The sequence below is a fragment of the Daucus carota genome, chromosome 4, assembly GCF_001625215.2.
Source record: "Daucus carota subsp. sativus chromosome 4, DH1 v3.0, whole genome shotgun sequence".
Classification (NCBI taxonomy): Eukaryota; Viridiplantae; Streptophyta; class Magnoliopsida; order Apiales; family Apiaceae; genus Daucus; species Daucus carota.
Genome location: NC_030384.2, coordinates 37743390 through 37758906, shown reverse-complemented (window position 1 = coordinate 37758906; position 15517 = coordinate 37743390). Strand labels below are relative to the sequence as shown.

The window sequence follows — 15517 nt, the reverse complement described above, 5'->3', positions numbered from 1 at the left end:
TTTATTTGCACATATAAATATTCTTTTATTATTATTAATATTTTTTCAAAATATAAGAAAAAAATATTAATACTGATATAAATACCAACATCTCCTACCCACCCCTCCACTTGGGTTTCAAAAAGTCAAGATCTGAGCGTTTCAGGTATGGGTATGAAGATAAAAAAAATCCAACCAAACACCATATATGGGTTTGAGTGATTTCACACACATACAGATTCCTCTTACCTCCCAACCAAACGAGCCCTTAAAGTGCATATAAAATTATGACAAAAACAAAATGCATATAAAATATAAAATTCACTTTTCTTAAAAAAAAATTTCTTGTTTTACATAAAGTTTTAAATTTTCATTCGAAAAAAAAATTAAAATATTTGACCAAAATATATTTTATAAAAATATTAAAATGCGTGTGAAGTAGCTGGGCCTAAACAGGGGGGTAACAAATACTAGTTAACAGGGGAGTATAACAAATACTTGTTTTTGAATTTGATATTAGCTTTTTAATAAGACGCCGTCCCCTGAGCTTAAAACTTCTTGATACAATACCGTGGTAAAAATTTCAATTATTAGTGTAATTTGAAATTTTGAAAATAAAATGTTAAATTCTCGTTTTCCCTCATTTTAATGGAAACGCCGAATTTTAATTTTATTTTTTGAAGTACTGATATACGTCCATTTTAAAATTATAATTATAATAGTATGCAATTACCTCTCAGTTTAAAAATGTATATTTTTCAAGTAACTTGTTACATCTTCAAAAAAAATTTGTTACCCCCGGAGCACAGAGGGAGCAAAACAACCAAGTCTCTCGTGTTCAATTACCTTGACTTTCCTCCTCTCTTGCCATTTTTCCCCCCTTTACCAAATTTTTTACCCCTCTTGGGATTACTCTTTAATTGTTGAAGCTTGGTTGCTTTCTTTTGCCTTTCCTTCCGAACTTGTTCATTGTTTTTCAATTCCGAACGCACATGAGCATTAGGTATAGACTGCCGTTGTTTTCCACCTTTAAACCTTCTGCTATCCATACGCCCCCGAGCACCTAACAGAATAATCCATGTTAGAGACCAATTGCATTTTGTTTTACTCATGATTGAAGACAAATCCTAATGTCGTGTTTGGTTAGGGACAATAGAATGTGGTTAGGGACAATAGAATGGAATGACTAAAAATAAATAAAGATAACAGAGGTAGGAGGGAAGTTTTGAAGAAAAATAATTGAGTGAGTACAAGTTTGTTATGATGAAATTTGAAAAGAAACCAAGTATATGAGGAATGAAGCATTCCTTCCCAAATTGGGGGTGTGCTATCTAGTATAGGGGATAAGGAATGGAATTTATTAACAATTATCCCCAACATAGTTCAAATTTCATTCCATTCCTTCCGAATACATTCACTCCAACCACACGCAACATAAATGTGCGCATAAATGTGACACTGAAATATTCATTTCACACATTTTGTCATTTCGACACTGAAATATATGTTGAGGTGCACACCTGTGCCTAAGCAACCCTAGTGTACCATCAGATCTGATAACTATAGTCATGCCACACATTTTGTCCAAGTGCATGCAACTTGAAATGGGGAATATGCTTAATAACAACCAACACCGAAATAAAATCTATAGTAGGAAAGACATATTAGTTAGACACCACGGTGATTCAAAAGGATTTACCTGCAATATTCGTAGGTTCTTCAGCACCGCCATCACGACTTGTTCCTCGGGAAGATATTGTATTGTGTGACCTTTCTTTCCATCTTTTGTATATCCCAGTCTTATTAGCTTTGACTTTTGCGCCACTTTCAGTCTTCACCTGCACACCATTATTTACATTTAAGTTTTGAAAAATATCCTGGTAAATAATATAGAGTAGTAACAACCTCAATCAGAATTATCTTTGTTTTAAACAAGACACAGAGAAAAGTATAACATTATCTATATCTATATATATATCAATAATTTGCATCACGTATTCAAATATTATTCGAGTCTTTGCTCTTGCTAATTGATTTCATCAAGTCTTCTTTCTACTTGTGCAAAAAACTAAAGGAAAATAATCTAGACCTACAATCCAGGAAAAAACCACTCCTGCACATGTTAATGTAAGTACTAAAAGTTGCCAATAATGAAAACGTTACAAGCGTGACACTAAATACTCCATTTGGGTCTTTCCAAAAATGATACTTTACAGTATCTACTCCAAATTGGCTCTTGCTTCCTTATAAGATCACCACCTAAACCTTTCAGCTAAGAACGTATCATACAAGTTTCTACCAATCAAATGTGAACGGGGATGCTTTATCCTTAACTGAATCATCGGACTCATGCAAGTGAGATATCACTTACCTTTCCACTAGCTGTTACACGGTCCCCACTGTTTAGCTTGATGTATTTCTTACTTCTCTGTCATCCATAAAATTTAAATCATTTGTAAGGGAGAGATTGAGTGACCAAATTGACTAATCAATACATGAACATATATAGTTATAAACCTTGTCCCAGTGATATGATGCCTTTTGTTTCTGCAGCCCACTATTATCATCCGCAGCTAGATCCAGAACATCAGCATCTAACCTATATCATTGATCAACAACAAAATGATGCAGGAAAGGTTACAACCTAGAGTTTCTAATTATTGATTCCAAGAAACAAAAATAGGAGATGTGGGGAATATATCTCCTTACACAAGATCAATGACCGATAGCAAGACCATTTCAGATTTGTAATCAGAGACGATATCCAATTTTAAAACGGGAAAAAAACAAAAGCACCTACTCATTTCCACAAGTGCTATGTGTCAAGAATTATTTTTCCATGAGTGCTATGCACCAAAACCATAAGTGTGGTTTTGTTGGTAATTACTTATCACGATGCCAAGTCCCTTGAGCCACTTGAGTGCCTTCCAGAAGACTAGTTATAACAAGTCGACAAGTCTGTAATGTACATAGATTTATTTGATAGAATACATAATAAACACATCTGTTTCCTAGTTTAAATATGAAGTAAAAAAATAATTATATGCTTGTATTATATTAAAATAAAATATTTTTGCACAATACTGCCCATGTGATAACCATGAAATCTTACATGATCCTTTTTCATTCTAAACTTCGTAAAATCATTGACGCTTTTTAACTAAAGTTATAAAATCTGCCAAGTAACCTTTATAAAATACCTAATTCATTAAAATGTAAAAAAACAAAGAAATACAACAAAACGGTTATTCAGATAAAGAACATTCATATAAGATAATCCTATGGTATATTTAGGAACAGGGCTTCATTTTACACTATCCAAATGACATATTCATAATTCCCTAAAAAAAGGATATGGATTTACTTCAATACCATGACAATCAAGTATAAGCCCAACTTCCAAAAATTTAAATAAATACGACAATTCATTACATTTATAATGATTTACTTCGTGACAGCATCTTAAGTAACTCCTTTTAACAACCTGGCGCCAATGATACCTATTTCGATTCCATTTGTTCCATATCTTATCATATACAGATTGAATATCAACTAGCAAAAGGAACTAAATTCAAACCAACCAAGTCCTCGAATAGGATAGCAGTTCAAAGGCCAGCACAGTTTAATTACATAATAAATAAATGCTTATAAAGTAGATAAACAGGCAAAAAAGCTTTACCTATTAGATTCAAACCCTCTGCTGCCCTTTTCTGAAAGTCCTGCCTCATAATGCTGAAATGATTAACCACAAAGAAGTTAATAGTTTACTGAACAACGTGTTCTGGCAGGTGGAATTGTTACAACCATCATTCTCAGAAACACGCAAAGATACAGGAGAAACACAATCACTTTACAGAACACAGACGATGGGGCAAGTTTTTTGTCAAGCCTGTAGCATAATATGGTTTTCTGTTCAACTCTAAAATTTCTTATTTCCTGACAAAATAATCTTACTTGGTTTGTTGGCACGGAACTTATGAAGTACTCCTCATCCTTGAAGCTCTTTGCCTTCCTTTTAGAACCAGAAACTAGTAAAATGAACAAATTTTGCCCATTTATTTTTCATTAATAAACTGCCAAGAATAAAAAAATGAACACAGTATACGAGCATGTCTCACAAGCATTGCAAGCATTACACAAACATGAGATGTTAATTAGGAATTACATCCTAACAGCAAAAACCATTACTTATTCACTTGTATTACAATAACGTCTAAGCACAGTCAAAATGCAACAGCATAACCACAAGAGGATTACTGATCTATTTCTGTATAAGTTAATAACCAAACACGTGGTTTGTACATCTGAAATTCCACAGATTATTTTTTACATCACACTGGGTACAATATTACTTAAATATGCTGGCGGACTACTATTCTTGTCACATTAAAGTAGCAAATGATTGTTATACTACGTCGGTGAGATGGCTTACTACAAGTCTACAACATGTACATGTTTGCAGTTTCTGATGCCCAACATATAAACAAAAATGCTATTAGGTTCCCCTGGGCTGTAATTCAAGGGAAACCACACTAAAACTCCTTTATAGCATTGGCTGAATAATCCAATTGAGTATATGGAGTTTTCAGCCTATCACCAAAAGTAAAAGCGACAAATGATACTTCTTAAGGGTATTTATTTCATAGTTGATTCCTCTACCACTCATATAATGATCTCTAATATGGTGGCTCATAAAGATTTAGCAATGCAAAAGTTAACCATGTAAAAACTCTGATGAAGAATATACAAGAAACATAGAACAAACAAGACCGAAACATGCGATAAAGAGTTAGCCAAGGACAAACCTTTCTTTTCAATGCCAGCTGTAGGAACGTTTTCCATAACTTCATCCATATCATCATCCATTTCATATTTCTGTGCACAATACAATAAGGTTAGCTCACAATATGAGATCTAAAAAACATTATATAACATTTTACATGTTGTCACAGTTAAAATCAGCTCCATAAAGTAAGGTATTTAAACATTGGCTGCCACTGGGCATTAATCTTTAAGATGCCCTGAGCAGATTATACAAATGTACAATCACTACATTATTGAAAGGGATCCTACAAGGGAAGATCAGGAAAATTCAGGCAAAAGTACAAAACCAATCTCTACGAGGCAGAAATTATAAAATAAGAGAAGAGGCATAAGATATTAGAGTTGGCTCCGGGCAATCGCACATGACTAAGGACCTATACGGAGGACACAAGTATCTGAACATTATCATCTTATCTTCTAACTTCAGAATCACACCCTGGAAAACTCGGTGACAAAATAACAAATGTCTAATTTTTCAGCATTTGCAAGCCTGTCTCAGCACTCAGCAGCTCCCTCAAGTGCTTAACAGTTTGACAGATATATTTTGTTACTTGCTCTAAGAATACAAAACAAGATGATAATACGAGTACGATAGTTGCTGTATATATGTGACTAAGTCCTATCATGCTGATGAAGTCAAAAATGTCTACTCATATGTTCAAAACATCAAGTTCACCTTTTCTGCACACTCTCTGGAGTGTTTCTGATGTTCTTTATTAATGATCTCCTCATGCACAGCTCTTTTCATTTTCATTACATCACCCCCTTGACTTGCAGACCCCTTCAATCACATAACATATCAATGTAATAATTAAAAAATTTCACTAGAAAGTGAAGTACAATAAAGCATATCGAGAACCAACCGACTAATATAAATATATATAAATATATATATATATATATATATATATTAATGTATGTGTGTGTCTGTAACCATAGACAGGCTATAGACAAGACTATGTTGCACATACACATTCGAAAAGTATAAATCACAAAAGAAATTCATGCCAACAAATGTAAATCTTACTTTTACTTTCTTTGATTTAGCAACTTCACCTTCAGCTTCCAAGATAGTCTGCTTGGGTCTAGTTTACAACAGATTGATTCAATATTAATCAGAGCCTCGTCTAAATATTATACAAAACAAACTTACATTTTAAACATCTAACCATAACATGTATAATGTACCTGTATTTTTTCAACTGCTCAAGATAGGCAAGTGCAGTTATCTCATCACCACCTAGCGAACTTTTGAATATTGGATGAAGTCCTTCACGGGGCAACTTCTTTGCTCTTCTAACAGACTCCTTAGAAGGCTTTGCTTTCGTCTTGTAATATAAACGAAATGCTTTAGTACACGGCCTCTCCAATGAATGTAATTCGGTAGAAGAATCCAGTAACTCCCGAACCCTATCTGCGTAGAGATCAAGAACTGTCTGAGGGAAGCGCCCATAAACGGTTTCTCCGTTGGCAATTGCTTGATCAATTTTAGACATGAGATTATTCACATTATGTGAAACCTCTTCCTCAGTGGGAGCAGCCCTGACAGGCTTTGAAAGAAAGAGATGAAGATCTAAAACATGGGGCATATCTTCAGTTGTGACAAAAGAAAATGCAGTACCAGTCCGACCAGCCCTTGCAGCTCGTCCTACTCGATGGACAAAAAGCTTAGGTCTAGGAGGAAAATCCCAGTTGATGACATTATCAAGCAGAGGAATGTCAATCCCCCTGGCTGCTACATCAGTCACGATCAGCAGCATAGTCTTTCTTGATCTAAATTGGGATACAGCCATCTTGCGAGCATCTTGGTCCATATCACCATAGCAAACAGATGGACGAATACCCCTTTCTTGACAGAGAACATTAAGAAACTCAACGTGATATTTTGTGGAAACAAAGATCAAAGTCTGTTCATCAGGTCTAATCCTCTCCTCAATTAAGTACAACAATGCAGCATGTTTTTCTTCCTGCCTTAAAGTGAAAAAGACAAGCTTCAAGTCAGGGCTAATCTTAGTCTCCAAATCAAGTCGCACACGCTGGGGATCTCGTAAACCAGCTTTGGCAAATTCGGCAAGGGCACTTGGTAAAGTTGCACTGAAGAGCAAGGTTTGACGATTGTCACTAAGTTTGGACAGAATTTGATGCAGCTGCTCAGCAAACCCCATGCTAAAGATACAGTCAGCTTCATCAAAAACCACATACTCCACACTACGCAGTGACATATCTTCAACCTCAGACAAATGGTGCATGAGTCTACCAGGGGTTGCAATAATGATATCGGGGTTCTGTGCCAACTCTTCAAACTGACTTTCCATACTATCGCCTCCTACTAATAAACTAATTCGAAGATCTGCAATCAATATTATGTTAATACAATGAATATGCTCCCAAAATGCATAATCATATATACAAGCATCATGCAGGAGAAACTACATGTCTCTCTCTTGATTAGGGCTGTAAATCGATACGGACTATCCGGTGTCTCGGCTCATATTCGGCTCGAAAATATGATACATGTCTCATATACGTTTTGAAAACGATCCAAATCTGGCGGAAAAATTAAGCCCGTATAATATATGATCCCGGATACGAGCACACCTATACCCGCTCAGATCCGGGCTCATATAACTTTTCATAATATGATCCTACCCGAATAACCGAATATGATCCGCGGTTCATATTCGATTCAAACTTATATACATATTATATTTTAACACCATCATATTTGCAAGTAAATAGTTATCATTTTATAAAATTTTAATATCTTATTTAAGTTTATATCTTCATAAAATATGATTTATTTAATGTGATCATACTTATTATCTTCATATATATTTAATAAATGATATATATCAATATATAACTATAAGTTTTAATTTAAAATTATTATACTTTATAATATTATGTTTACTTAGACTAATGATAGTTATTTGAACAAATGAAATAATAATGATACTTAGTGTTAGTGGATCATATCCGGCTCATATTCGATGGATCATAAACTACCCGGTTAAAAAATAGAAAATACGATACTGGATCATATCCGGTTCAGATCCGAATCTCAAATACCCGGGATCGGTTTAGATCCGAATAAAACGATCCCGGACCCAAATCTGGACAAACTAAAAATAATATGATCCGGTACTTGAGCAGAGGGGTACCCGGGATCACCCGGATCATTTTACAGCCCTACTCTTGATAGAAATTAACAATCATAAGAAAGAATGACACCGGAAGCAATGGAAACAAGTAGATCAGGGTTTAATACTCGCCACTCTAAGGAATCCACCCTAGAGATAAGAGCAAACTCGCCACCCAAAGGAACCCAACCCCAGGGATAAGAGTATAAAGATCAATATTCTTTTAACAAAAGAAATATTTAATTTTTGTATTTTCAATTTCAGCTTCACCATCAGTATCTGTAGCTTCTGTGTCCGACTGATCGAACAGGGATTTTTTTGGAGCAGACCCAACAACATCAAATTTAAGGTAACCTGCAAATTCATGGTGTTCGGAAGTATTCGACTTCTGTATTCGAAGGAATTCACCTTCTAATTCCGTCACATAATTTTTAACCAACCCAATATCTCTCTGGTTCAGATCAGCGTCAATCTCCTCCCAAGATTTACCACTACGTGCCAATTCAAGTTTCATGATCCGGTTATCCTTTTCTACCTGATCATCAATAGCTCGTTGCCAGAGATGCTTAGAGCTGATCCGACATTCTTGAAGCTGCCGTTGTAGCTCTGCATTGCTAGCCTCAAGCAAAGAAATCTTCTGCTTTAAAATCAGAAGTTCCTCGAACGGCCTACCAGATTCTCCATGAATGTAAAGCAACTCAGCCTGCAATTGCTCAATTTGGTTCCGCATTCTTTGCATCTGTGCTGCAGCTGGATCGCGGTTGACCTTTCCAATGATATATCACACTGCACCCAGAACGTCCTAGATAAAATCAGTTTATTCTTCGAAGTTGACTCAAAATATCCTCAAAATATCCTCAAATGTGGGAATTGGTGCTGTTCTGCCAAGAAGGACAACCTATTGCCTACTTCAGTGAAAAATTGAACGATGGTCGTAAAAATTATTCAACTTATGATAAAGAGTTCTATGCTATTGTTCGAGCATTGGACCATTGGCAACATTATCTTTTACATAAGGAGTTCATTCTCTTCTCTGATCATGAGGCGCTGAAGTATATCAACTCTCAGCAGAAGTTAAGTGCTCGACATGCCAAATGGGTGGAATTTCTTCAATCATTTACCTTTTCTATCAAGCATAAATCTGGTGCTCTGAACAAAGTAGCTGATGCTTTAAGTCGAAGAAGATCATTGATGTCCACTATGCAAGTAAAGGTGCTGGGATTTGATATTCTAAAGGAGCTGTACAAAGATGATCCTTGTTTTTGTCAGATTTGGGAACATTCTTCCAATAGGCCAATTCGTGACTTTGTTATTCAAGATGGTTTTCTTTTCAAAAATAATCGTCTTTGCATTCCCGCTTGTTCTTTGAGGAAAGCTATAATCTTTGAAGCTCATGAAGGAGGACTTGCTGGGCATTTTGGCAGAGACAAAACCCTTGCTCTTGTGCAAGAAAATTTTTATTGGCCAAGGATGGAACGTGATGTAAAACGCCATGTAGAAGGATGTCGAGTTTGCCGCATTGCAAAGAGTCGTTCACAAAATACAGGATTATACACCCCACTTCTGGTTCCTCTTGCACCTTGGGAAGATGTGAGTTTAGATTTTGTAGTTGGGTTACCAAGAACTCAACGAAGCAAAGATTCTATAATGGTAGTAGTTGATCGATTTTCAAAAATGGCTCACTTTGTGCCATGTTCTAAAACATTAGATGCTTCTCATGTGGCTGACTTATATTTCAGAGAGATTGTGAAACTCCATGGTGTTCCAAAGACAATAACTTCAGATCGTGACACAAAGTTTACGGGTCACTTTTGGCGTACCTTATGGAAGAAGCTGGGAACTCATCTGCAATTTAGTTCGTCCCATCATCCACAAACGGATGGACAAACTGAAGTTGTTAATAGGAGTCTCGGAAATCTATTGAGGAGTTTAGTTGGTAACAATCCACGCCAATGGGATCTGACGTTAGCCCAATCCGAGTTTGCATACAATCGGTCAATAAGCCAGACAACGGGAATAAGTCCTTTTGAGGTTGTTTATGGTCAGAATCCTTCTAGTCCATTGGACCTAGCTCCGCTACCAGCTACTAGTCATTTCAGTGGAGATGCAGCTGATAGAGCTGATCACATCAAGAAGCTACATGAGCATGTCAGATTAAAAATAGCGAAGCAAAATGAGAAGTATAAGAAGCAAGCAGACAAGTACTGAAAACCAGTTGTCTTCAAAGAGGGTGATCTGGTATGGATTCATCTGCGTAAAGAACGCTTCCCTAGAGGAAGATCCGGAAAGTTAAGTCCTAGAGCTGATGGCCCATTTAAAGTACTTCAAAGAATTGGTGAAAATGCTTACAAGATTGAACTGCCTGGTAACTATGGTGTGTCTGCTACATTTAATGTGTCCGATCTCTCACCTTACATAGATAATGACGGCAATAAAGACTCGAGGACGAGTCCTTTTCAACCCGGGGAGAATGACGCAGAAAATTCAGAATTCTGAGGATATTTTGAGTCAACTTCGAAGAATAAACTGATTTTATCTAGGACGTTCTGGGTGCAGTGTGATATATCATTGGAAAGGTCAACCGCGATCCAGCTGCAGCACAGATGCAAAGAATGCGGAACCAAATTGAGCAATTGCAGGCTGAGTTGCTTTACATTCATGGAGAATCTGGTAGGCCGTTCGAGGAACTTCTGATTTTAAAGCAGAAGATTTCTTTGCTTGAGGCTAGCAATGCAGAGCTACAACGGCAGCTTCAAGAATGTCGGATCAGCTCTAAGCATCTCTGGCAACGAGCTATTGATGATCAGGTAGAAAAGGATAACCGGATCATGAAACTTGAATTGGCACGTAGTGGTAAATCTTGGGAGGAGATTGACGCTGATCTGAACCAGAGAGATATTGGGTTGGTTAAAAATTATGTGACGGAATTAGAAGGTGAATTCCTTCGAATACAGAAGTCGAATACTTCCGAACACCATGAATTTGCAGGTTACCTTAAATTTGATGTTGTTGGGTCTGCTCCAAAAAAATCCCTGTTCGATCAGTCGGACACAGAAGCTACAGATACTGATGGTGAAGCTGAAATTGAAAATACAAAAATTAAATATTTCTTTTGTTAAAAGAATATTGATCTTTATACTCTTATCCCTGGGGTTGGGTTCCTTTGGGTGGCGAGTTTGCTCTCATCTCTAGGGTGGATTCCTTAGAGTGGCGAGTATTAAACCCTGATCTACTTGTTTCCATTGCTTCCGGTGTCAATTTGGTATCAGAGCCATGCCTCCACGTCGACGGAATGTACGTGATATTGAATTAGAGGAGTTGAGAAGACAAGTAGGGGAGCTACAACAGCAGCTTGCACGTGGAGCAGGCAGAGGACATAACACAGGCAGTCATAACTCAGAAAATGGCTCATCAACACCTGATGATGAGGACTACAATCCCTTTCATGAAGAATCAGATGATCACTCAAGTCATACATCTGCTCCTAGACGACCTCGTAGAGAATTCAACAATTTTCAAGGTGCTTACAATGTGAAAATCACAATTCCAGATTTTGAAGGAAGAAACCATCCAGATGAATTTATTGATTGGCTTAATACGGTGGAAAGAGTTTTTGAATACAATGATGTGCATGATCGACAAAAGGTTAAATTAGTGGCGGTGAAATTGAAGAAATATGCCTCCTTATGGTGGGAACATCTTAAGAAGCAACGAGTTCGTGATGGAAAGGCTAAGATTTGCACTTGGGAAAAGATGAAGAAAGAGCTGCGAAAAAAGTTTTTGCCAGACAATTACAAGCAAGATGCTTTTCTCAAATTTCATAATTTTAAACAAGGAAATCTGTCCGTGGAAGATTATATGACAGAATTTGAGAATCTCATGATGCGCTGCGAGGTGGTAGAACCAGAGGAGCAAACCATTGCTTGATTTCTTGGTGGACTAAAGGAGGAAATCAGTGATGTCGTTAATCTGCAACCTTTCTGGACTTATCAAGATGTATGTAAACTTGCTCTTAAGGTGGAGAAACAACAAAAGCCAAAGGGACGCAATAATCGGTTCTCAAATCAAGCTTCTGGTACAACCCATTCAAGTGTCGTAAGAAAATCTCCTCCTACTGATAAGGGGTCAGATCTGAAATCATCCAAAAAGAATGATAGCACAGCCAATACTAGTCGGGGAAGTGGCACCAAAGCTTCAATAAAGTGTTTTAAATGCCAAGGTTATGGACACATAGCCTCTGAATGTCCAAACCGTAAAGTCATAACCATTTTTGAGGAAGAAATTGAAGAACAGACTCCATGGGAAGCTGAAGGAAGTGGCCAAGAGGATGAGGAGATTACTTATGAAGATCAGGGAGAATCTTTGGTAATTCGAAGGAGTTTGAATAGTATGCAAGCTCAAGAAGATTCTTGGCTTCGTAGTAACATATTCCATACAAAATGCACTTCACAAGGAAAGGTGTGCAATGTCATCATAGATGGAGGAAGCTGTGAGAATGTGGTGTCCAACGACATGGTTCAAAAATTAAATTTGAAGACGGAGAAGCATCCACGTCCTTATAAGCTATCATGGTTTCGCAAAGGCAATGAGGTAAAAGTTGATAAACAATGTTTGGTACAATTCTCTATTGGTAGTAAGTATAAAGATGAAGTATTATGTGATGTTGTTCCTATGGATGCATGTCATTTACTTCTTGGTAGACCTTGGCAGTATGATAGAAGGACTCACCATGATGGTTATAAAAATACCTATACTTTTGTTAAAGATGGTGTTAAGGTTATTTTGGGCCCTTCAAAAATGAACAACATTCCTAAACCTTGTAAAGGGGAAGGAAACAATCTACTGTCAAGAGCAGAAATTTGCAGGGCTGTTCATGAGTCCGAGGAAACTTATGCCTTGGTTATCTTAAAAGAAAATGAAGAGGTATATGATATTCCAGCACCAGTTCAGCCTCTACTTCTTGAATTTTCAGATGTAGTTCCTGAAGAAATACCACCTGGGCTGCCTCCAATGAGAGATATACAACATTGCATTGATCTGGTTCCGGGAGCCTCATTGCCTAACAAAGCAGCCTATAGAATGAGTCCACAACAACATGAAGAATTACAGAGGCAAGTTGATGATCTCTTGAATAAAGGAATGGTTAAAGAAAGTAAGAGTCCTTTTGCAGTCCCTGCACTCCTTGTACCCAAGAAAGACGGTTCATGGCGGATGTGTGTTGATAGTAGAGCAGTCAATAAAATTACTATCAAATACCGTTTTCCTATTCCGCGTTTTGATGACCTGATTGACCAACTTTCAGGCTCTAAAGTGCACAGCAAAATCGATCTACGCAGCGGTTATCACCAAATTCGTATAAGGCCCGGAGATGAATGGAAGACGGCTTTCAAGACAAGAGATGGGTTGTATGAATGGATGGTTATGCCTTTTGGAATGTCTAATGCTCCTTCAACATTCATGAGACTCATGAATGACATATTTAAACCATTCATCGGAAAATTTGTGGTAGTTTATTTTGACGACATTCTGATCTATAGTCGTGATGAAAAACAACATTTGGAACATCTCCGTGCCATTTTTCAGGTGCTAAGAGAGCAAAAATTATATGCAAATCTGAAGAAGTGCCACTTCCTTGCAGAAAGCCTTGTGTTCCTTGGATTCGTCGTCTCAGCTGATGGATTAAAGATGGATAACAATAAAGTTGAAGCAATAACTTGCTGGCCTACACCAGCCTCTCTTCATGACATCCGGAGCTTTCATGGCCTAGCATCTTTTTATCGGCGATTCATAAGGAATTTCAGCTCTATTATTGCACCTATCACTGAATGTTTGAAAGGTGGGAGCTTTCATTGGACAGAAGAAGCACAAAAGAGCTTTGAACTCCTAAAAAAAAAGGTATCTGAAGCTCCTATTCTCGCACTACCAGATTTTAATAAAGTATTTGAAGTTGATATGAAAGAGCTAGAACATTCTAGTATTCAGGAAAAATTGGATATGGAGCTCAAAGAATTGGACAAAAAACTTGAACAAAAGGAGGCTGAAATGAAGCGGTTTGCGGGTGCTGACACATCTGTTCTAAAACAACATTACGAGAAAAAAGTTCTCGATTTGGAACAGGAAAAGAAGACTCTACAAAGAGATCGAACAGCTGAGGTGTAATCTTGCAAACATATTATCCCCTACCGACGGCAGTACTCAAAAGCTAAAATTGAAAATACAAAAATTAAATATTTCTTTTGTTAAAAGAATATTGATCTTTATACTCTTATCCCTGGGGTTGGGTTCCTTTGGGTGGCGAGTTTGCTCTTATCTCTAGGGTGGATTCCTTAGAGTGGCGAGTATTAAACCCTGATCTACTTGTTTCCATTGCTTCCGGTGTCAAAGAATGTCAGATGCACTAGTAGAACAAAGTAGTCCTTTTAAGAGTTACCCCAATAGGAACAATTTATTATAGATGAATACAAAATTGAGCAGAAGACCAATGATGAGCACCGAGCCACCAACTAGAGGAATGCAATCTTATATATCTTACAGTCAAATTCTCCACCTTTATGCTTATTTCTCAACTTTCTCTTCCTACATATCAAGTTCACCTTAAACTTGTTCAATTTTCCATCTTCTTCCTTGTTACCTCTTTATTAAAAACAATCTCTCATATAATTAATAATATCATACTTTTTTTTATTAACAATTCAGACACTATTATCAATTCACATTCTTTACCAACAACCTACAAATTAATAGTCGGCGATTACTTAATCAAAAAATCTCAGACCGTAGATACTCGCAGGAGCATACACACACACACACATACAATAAATACGTATCAGTACCGGTATATCGACCCAATTCCTGAGCAAATTTAAGAGTCTGAAGCGCCAAATCCCTCGTCGGCGACAAAATCAAAGCCCGAATCCCACCGCACTCATCCAAATGATTCCGCAACTTCTCGAACATCGGCACCAAAAACGCCGCCGTTTTGCCGGAACCAGTCCGAGCCATGGCCACAACATCGCAGCCAGAGAGTATAAGCGGCATCGTTTTGCGCTGAATCGGCGTCGGCACCTTGTATCCCTTCCGTTTAACGCCTCTAAACACATTGAAACTTAACCCTAATGACTCGAATCCGCCTGATTTGGCTTTCTTTTGGAGCTTTTCCTTCTTTTTGAGCTCCGTTACGGAGCTTACAAGGAGTGGAGCTTCGTAGTCCATTGATGAATTGGAGGTTTTTACAGGTTGAATGAGAGTGGTGAAGGATAGATACAGGGATTTGTGTGTATAGATGGACGTTGAAGAAAGAGGAGAGAGACGGTTAGGTCTGGCAAGAATAGGAGCGGGTCGAGGGTTTTGTTTAATTTCTTAAACCCTTAATGAACATGGGCCGCCTTTGTTGTGCTTTACTGGACTTCTAACCGATTTTTTTTTATTCAGGCCAGCCTCTTCTTCCTATTAAGTGTTTGATTATATTTGAATTTGAATATTTGAATTTATGAGAACAACCCATGTTCCAATCAATATACTTATATAAAGGAGAAGCGAGGGGCGTGTAGGTGGCGCCTCTCACATCGCTCCGT

At 37.3% G+C, this 15517-nt stretch overlaps 1 protein-coding gene across 1 annotated transcript; it reads right to left on the bottom strand.

The window, feature by feature from the left end:
• Positions 1 to 678: 678 nt before the first annotated feature.
• Positions 679 to 15382, bottom strand: LOC108218606 (putative DEAD-box ATP-dependent RNA helicase 29). The gene is made up of 11 exons (XM_017391613.2): positions 14777 to 15382; positions 5992 to 7153; positions 5831 to 5888; positions 5480 to 5584; positions 4785 to 4854; positions 3934 to 4007; positions 3659 to 3711; positions 2497 to 2578; positions 2351 to 2407; positions 1679 to 1817; positions 679 to 1042 (listed from the first exon to the last, which is right to left on the bottom strand). Exons 1-11 carry the CDS (start codon positions 15153 to 15155, stop codon positions 822 to 824), a joined length of 2400 nt encoding a protein of 799 aa, XP_017247102.2. The 5' UTR covers positions 15156 to 15382; the 3' UTR covers positions 679 to 821.
• Positions 15383 to 15517: the final 135 nt, after the last annotated feature.

Bases quoted from the DNA above. Each gene is read 5' to 3' on its own strand.
- LOC108218606 (XM_017391613.2), bottom strand. From the start codon at position 15,155: ATGGACTACGAAGCTCCACTCCTTGTAAGCTCCGTAACGGAGCTCAAA. The intron at 5,585-5,830 runs GTAAGATTTACA...ATGTGATTGAAG, and splicing joins CTAAATCAAAGAAAGTAAAA to GGGTCTGCAAGTCAAGGGGG. The intron at 4,008-4,784 runs GTTTGTCCTTGG...TCATTTTACTAG, and splicing joins AGCTGGCATTGAAAAGAAAG to TTTCTGGTTCTAAAAGGAAG.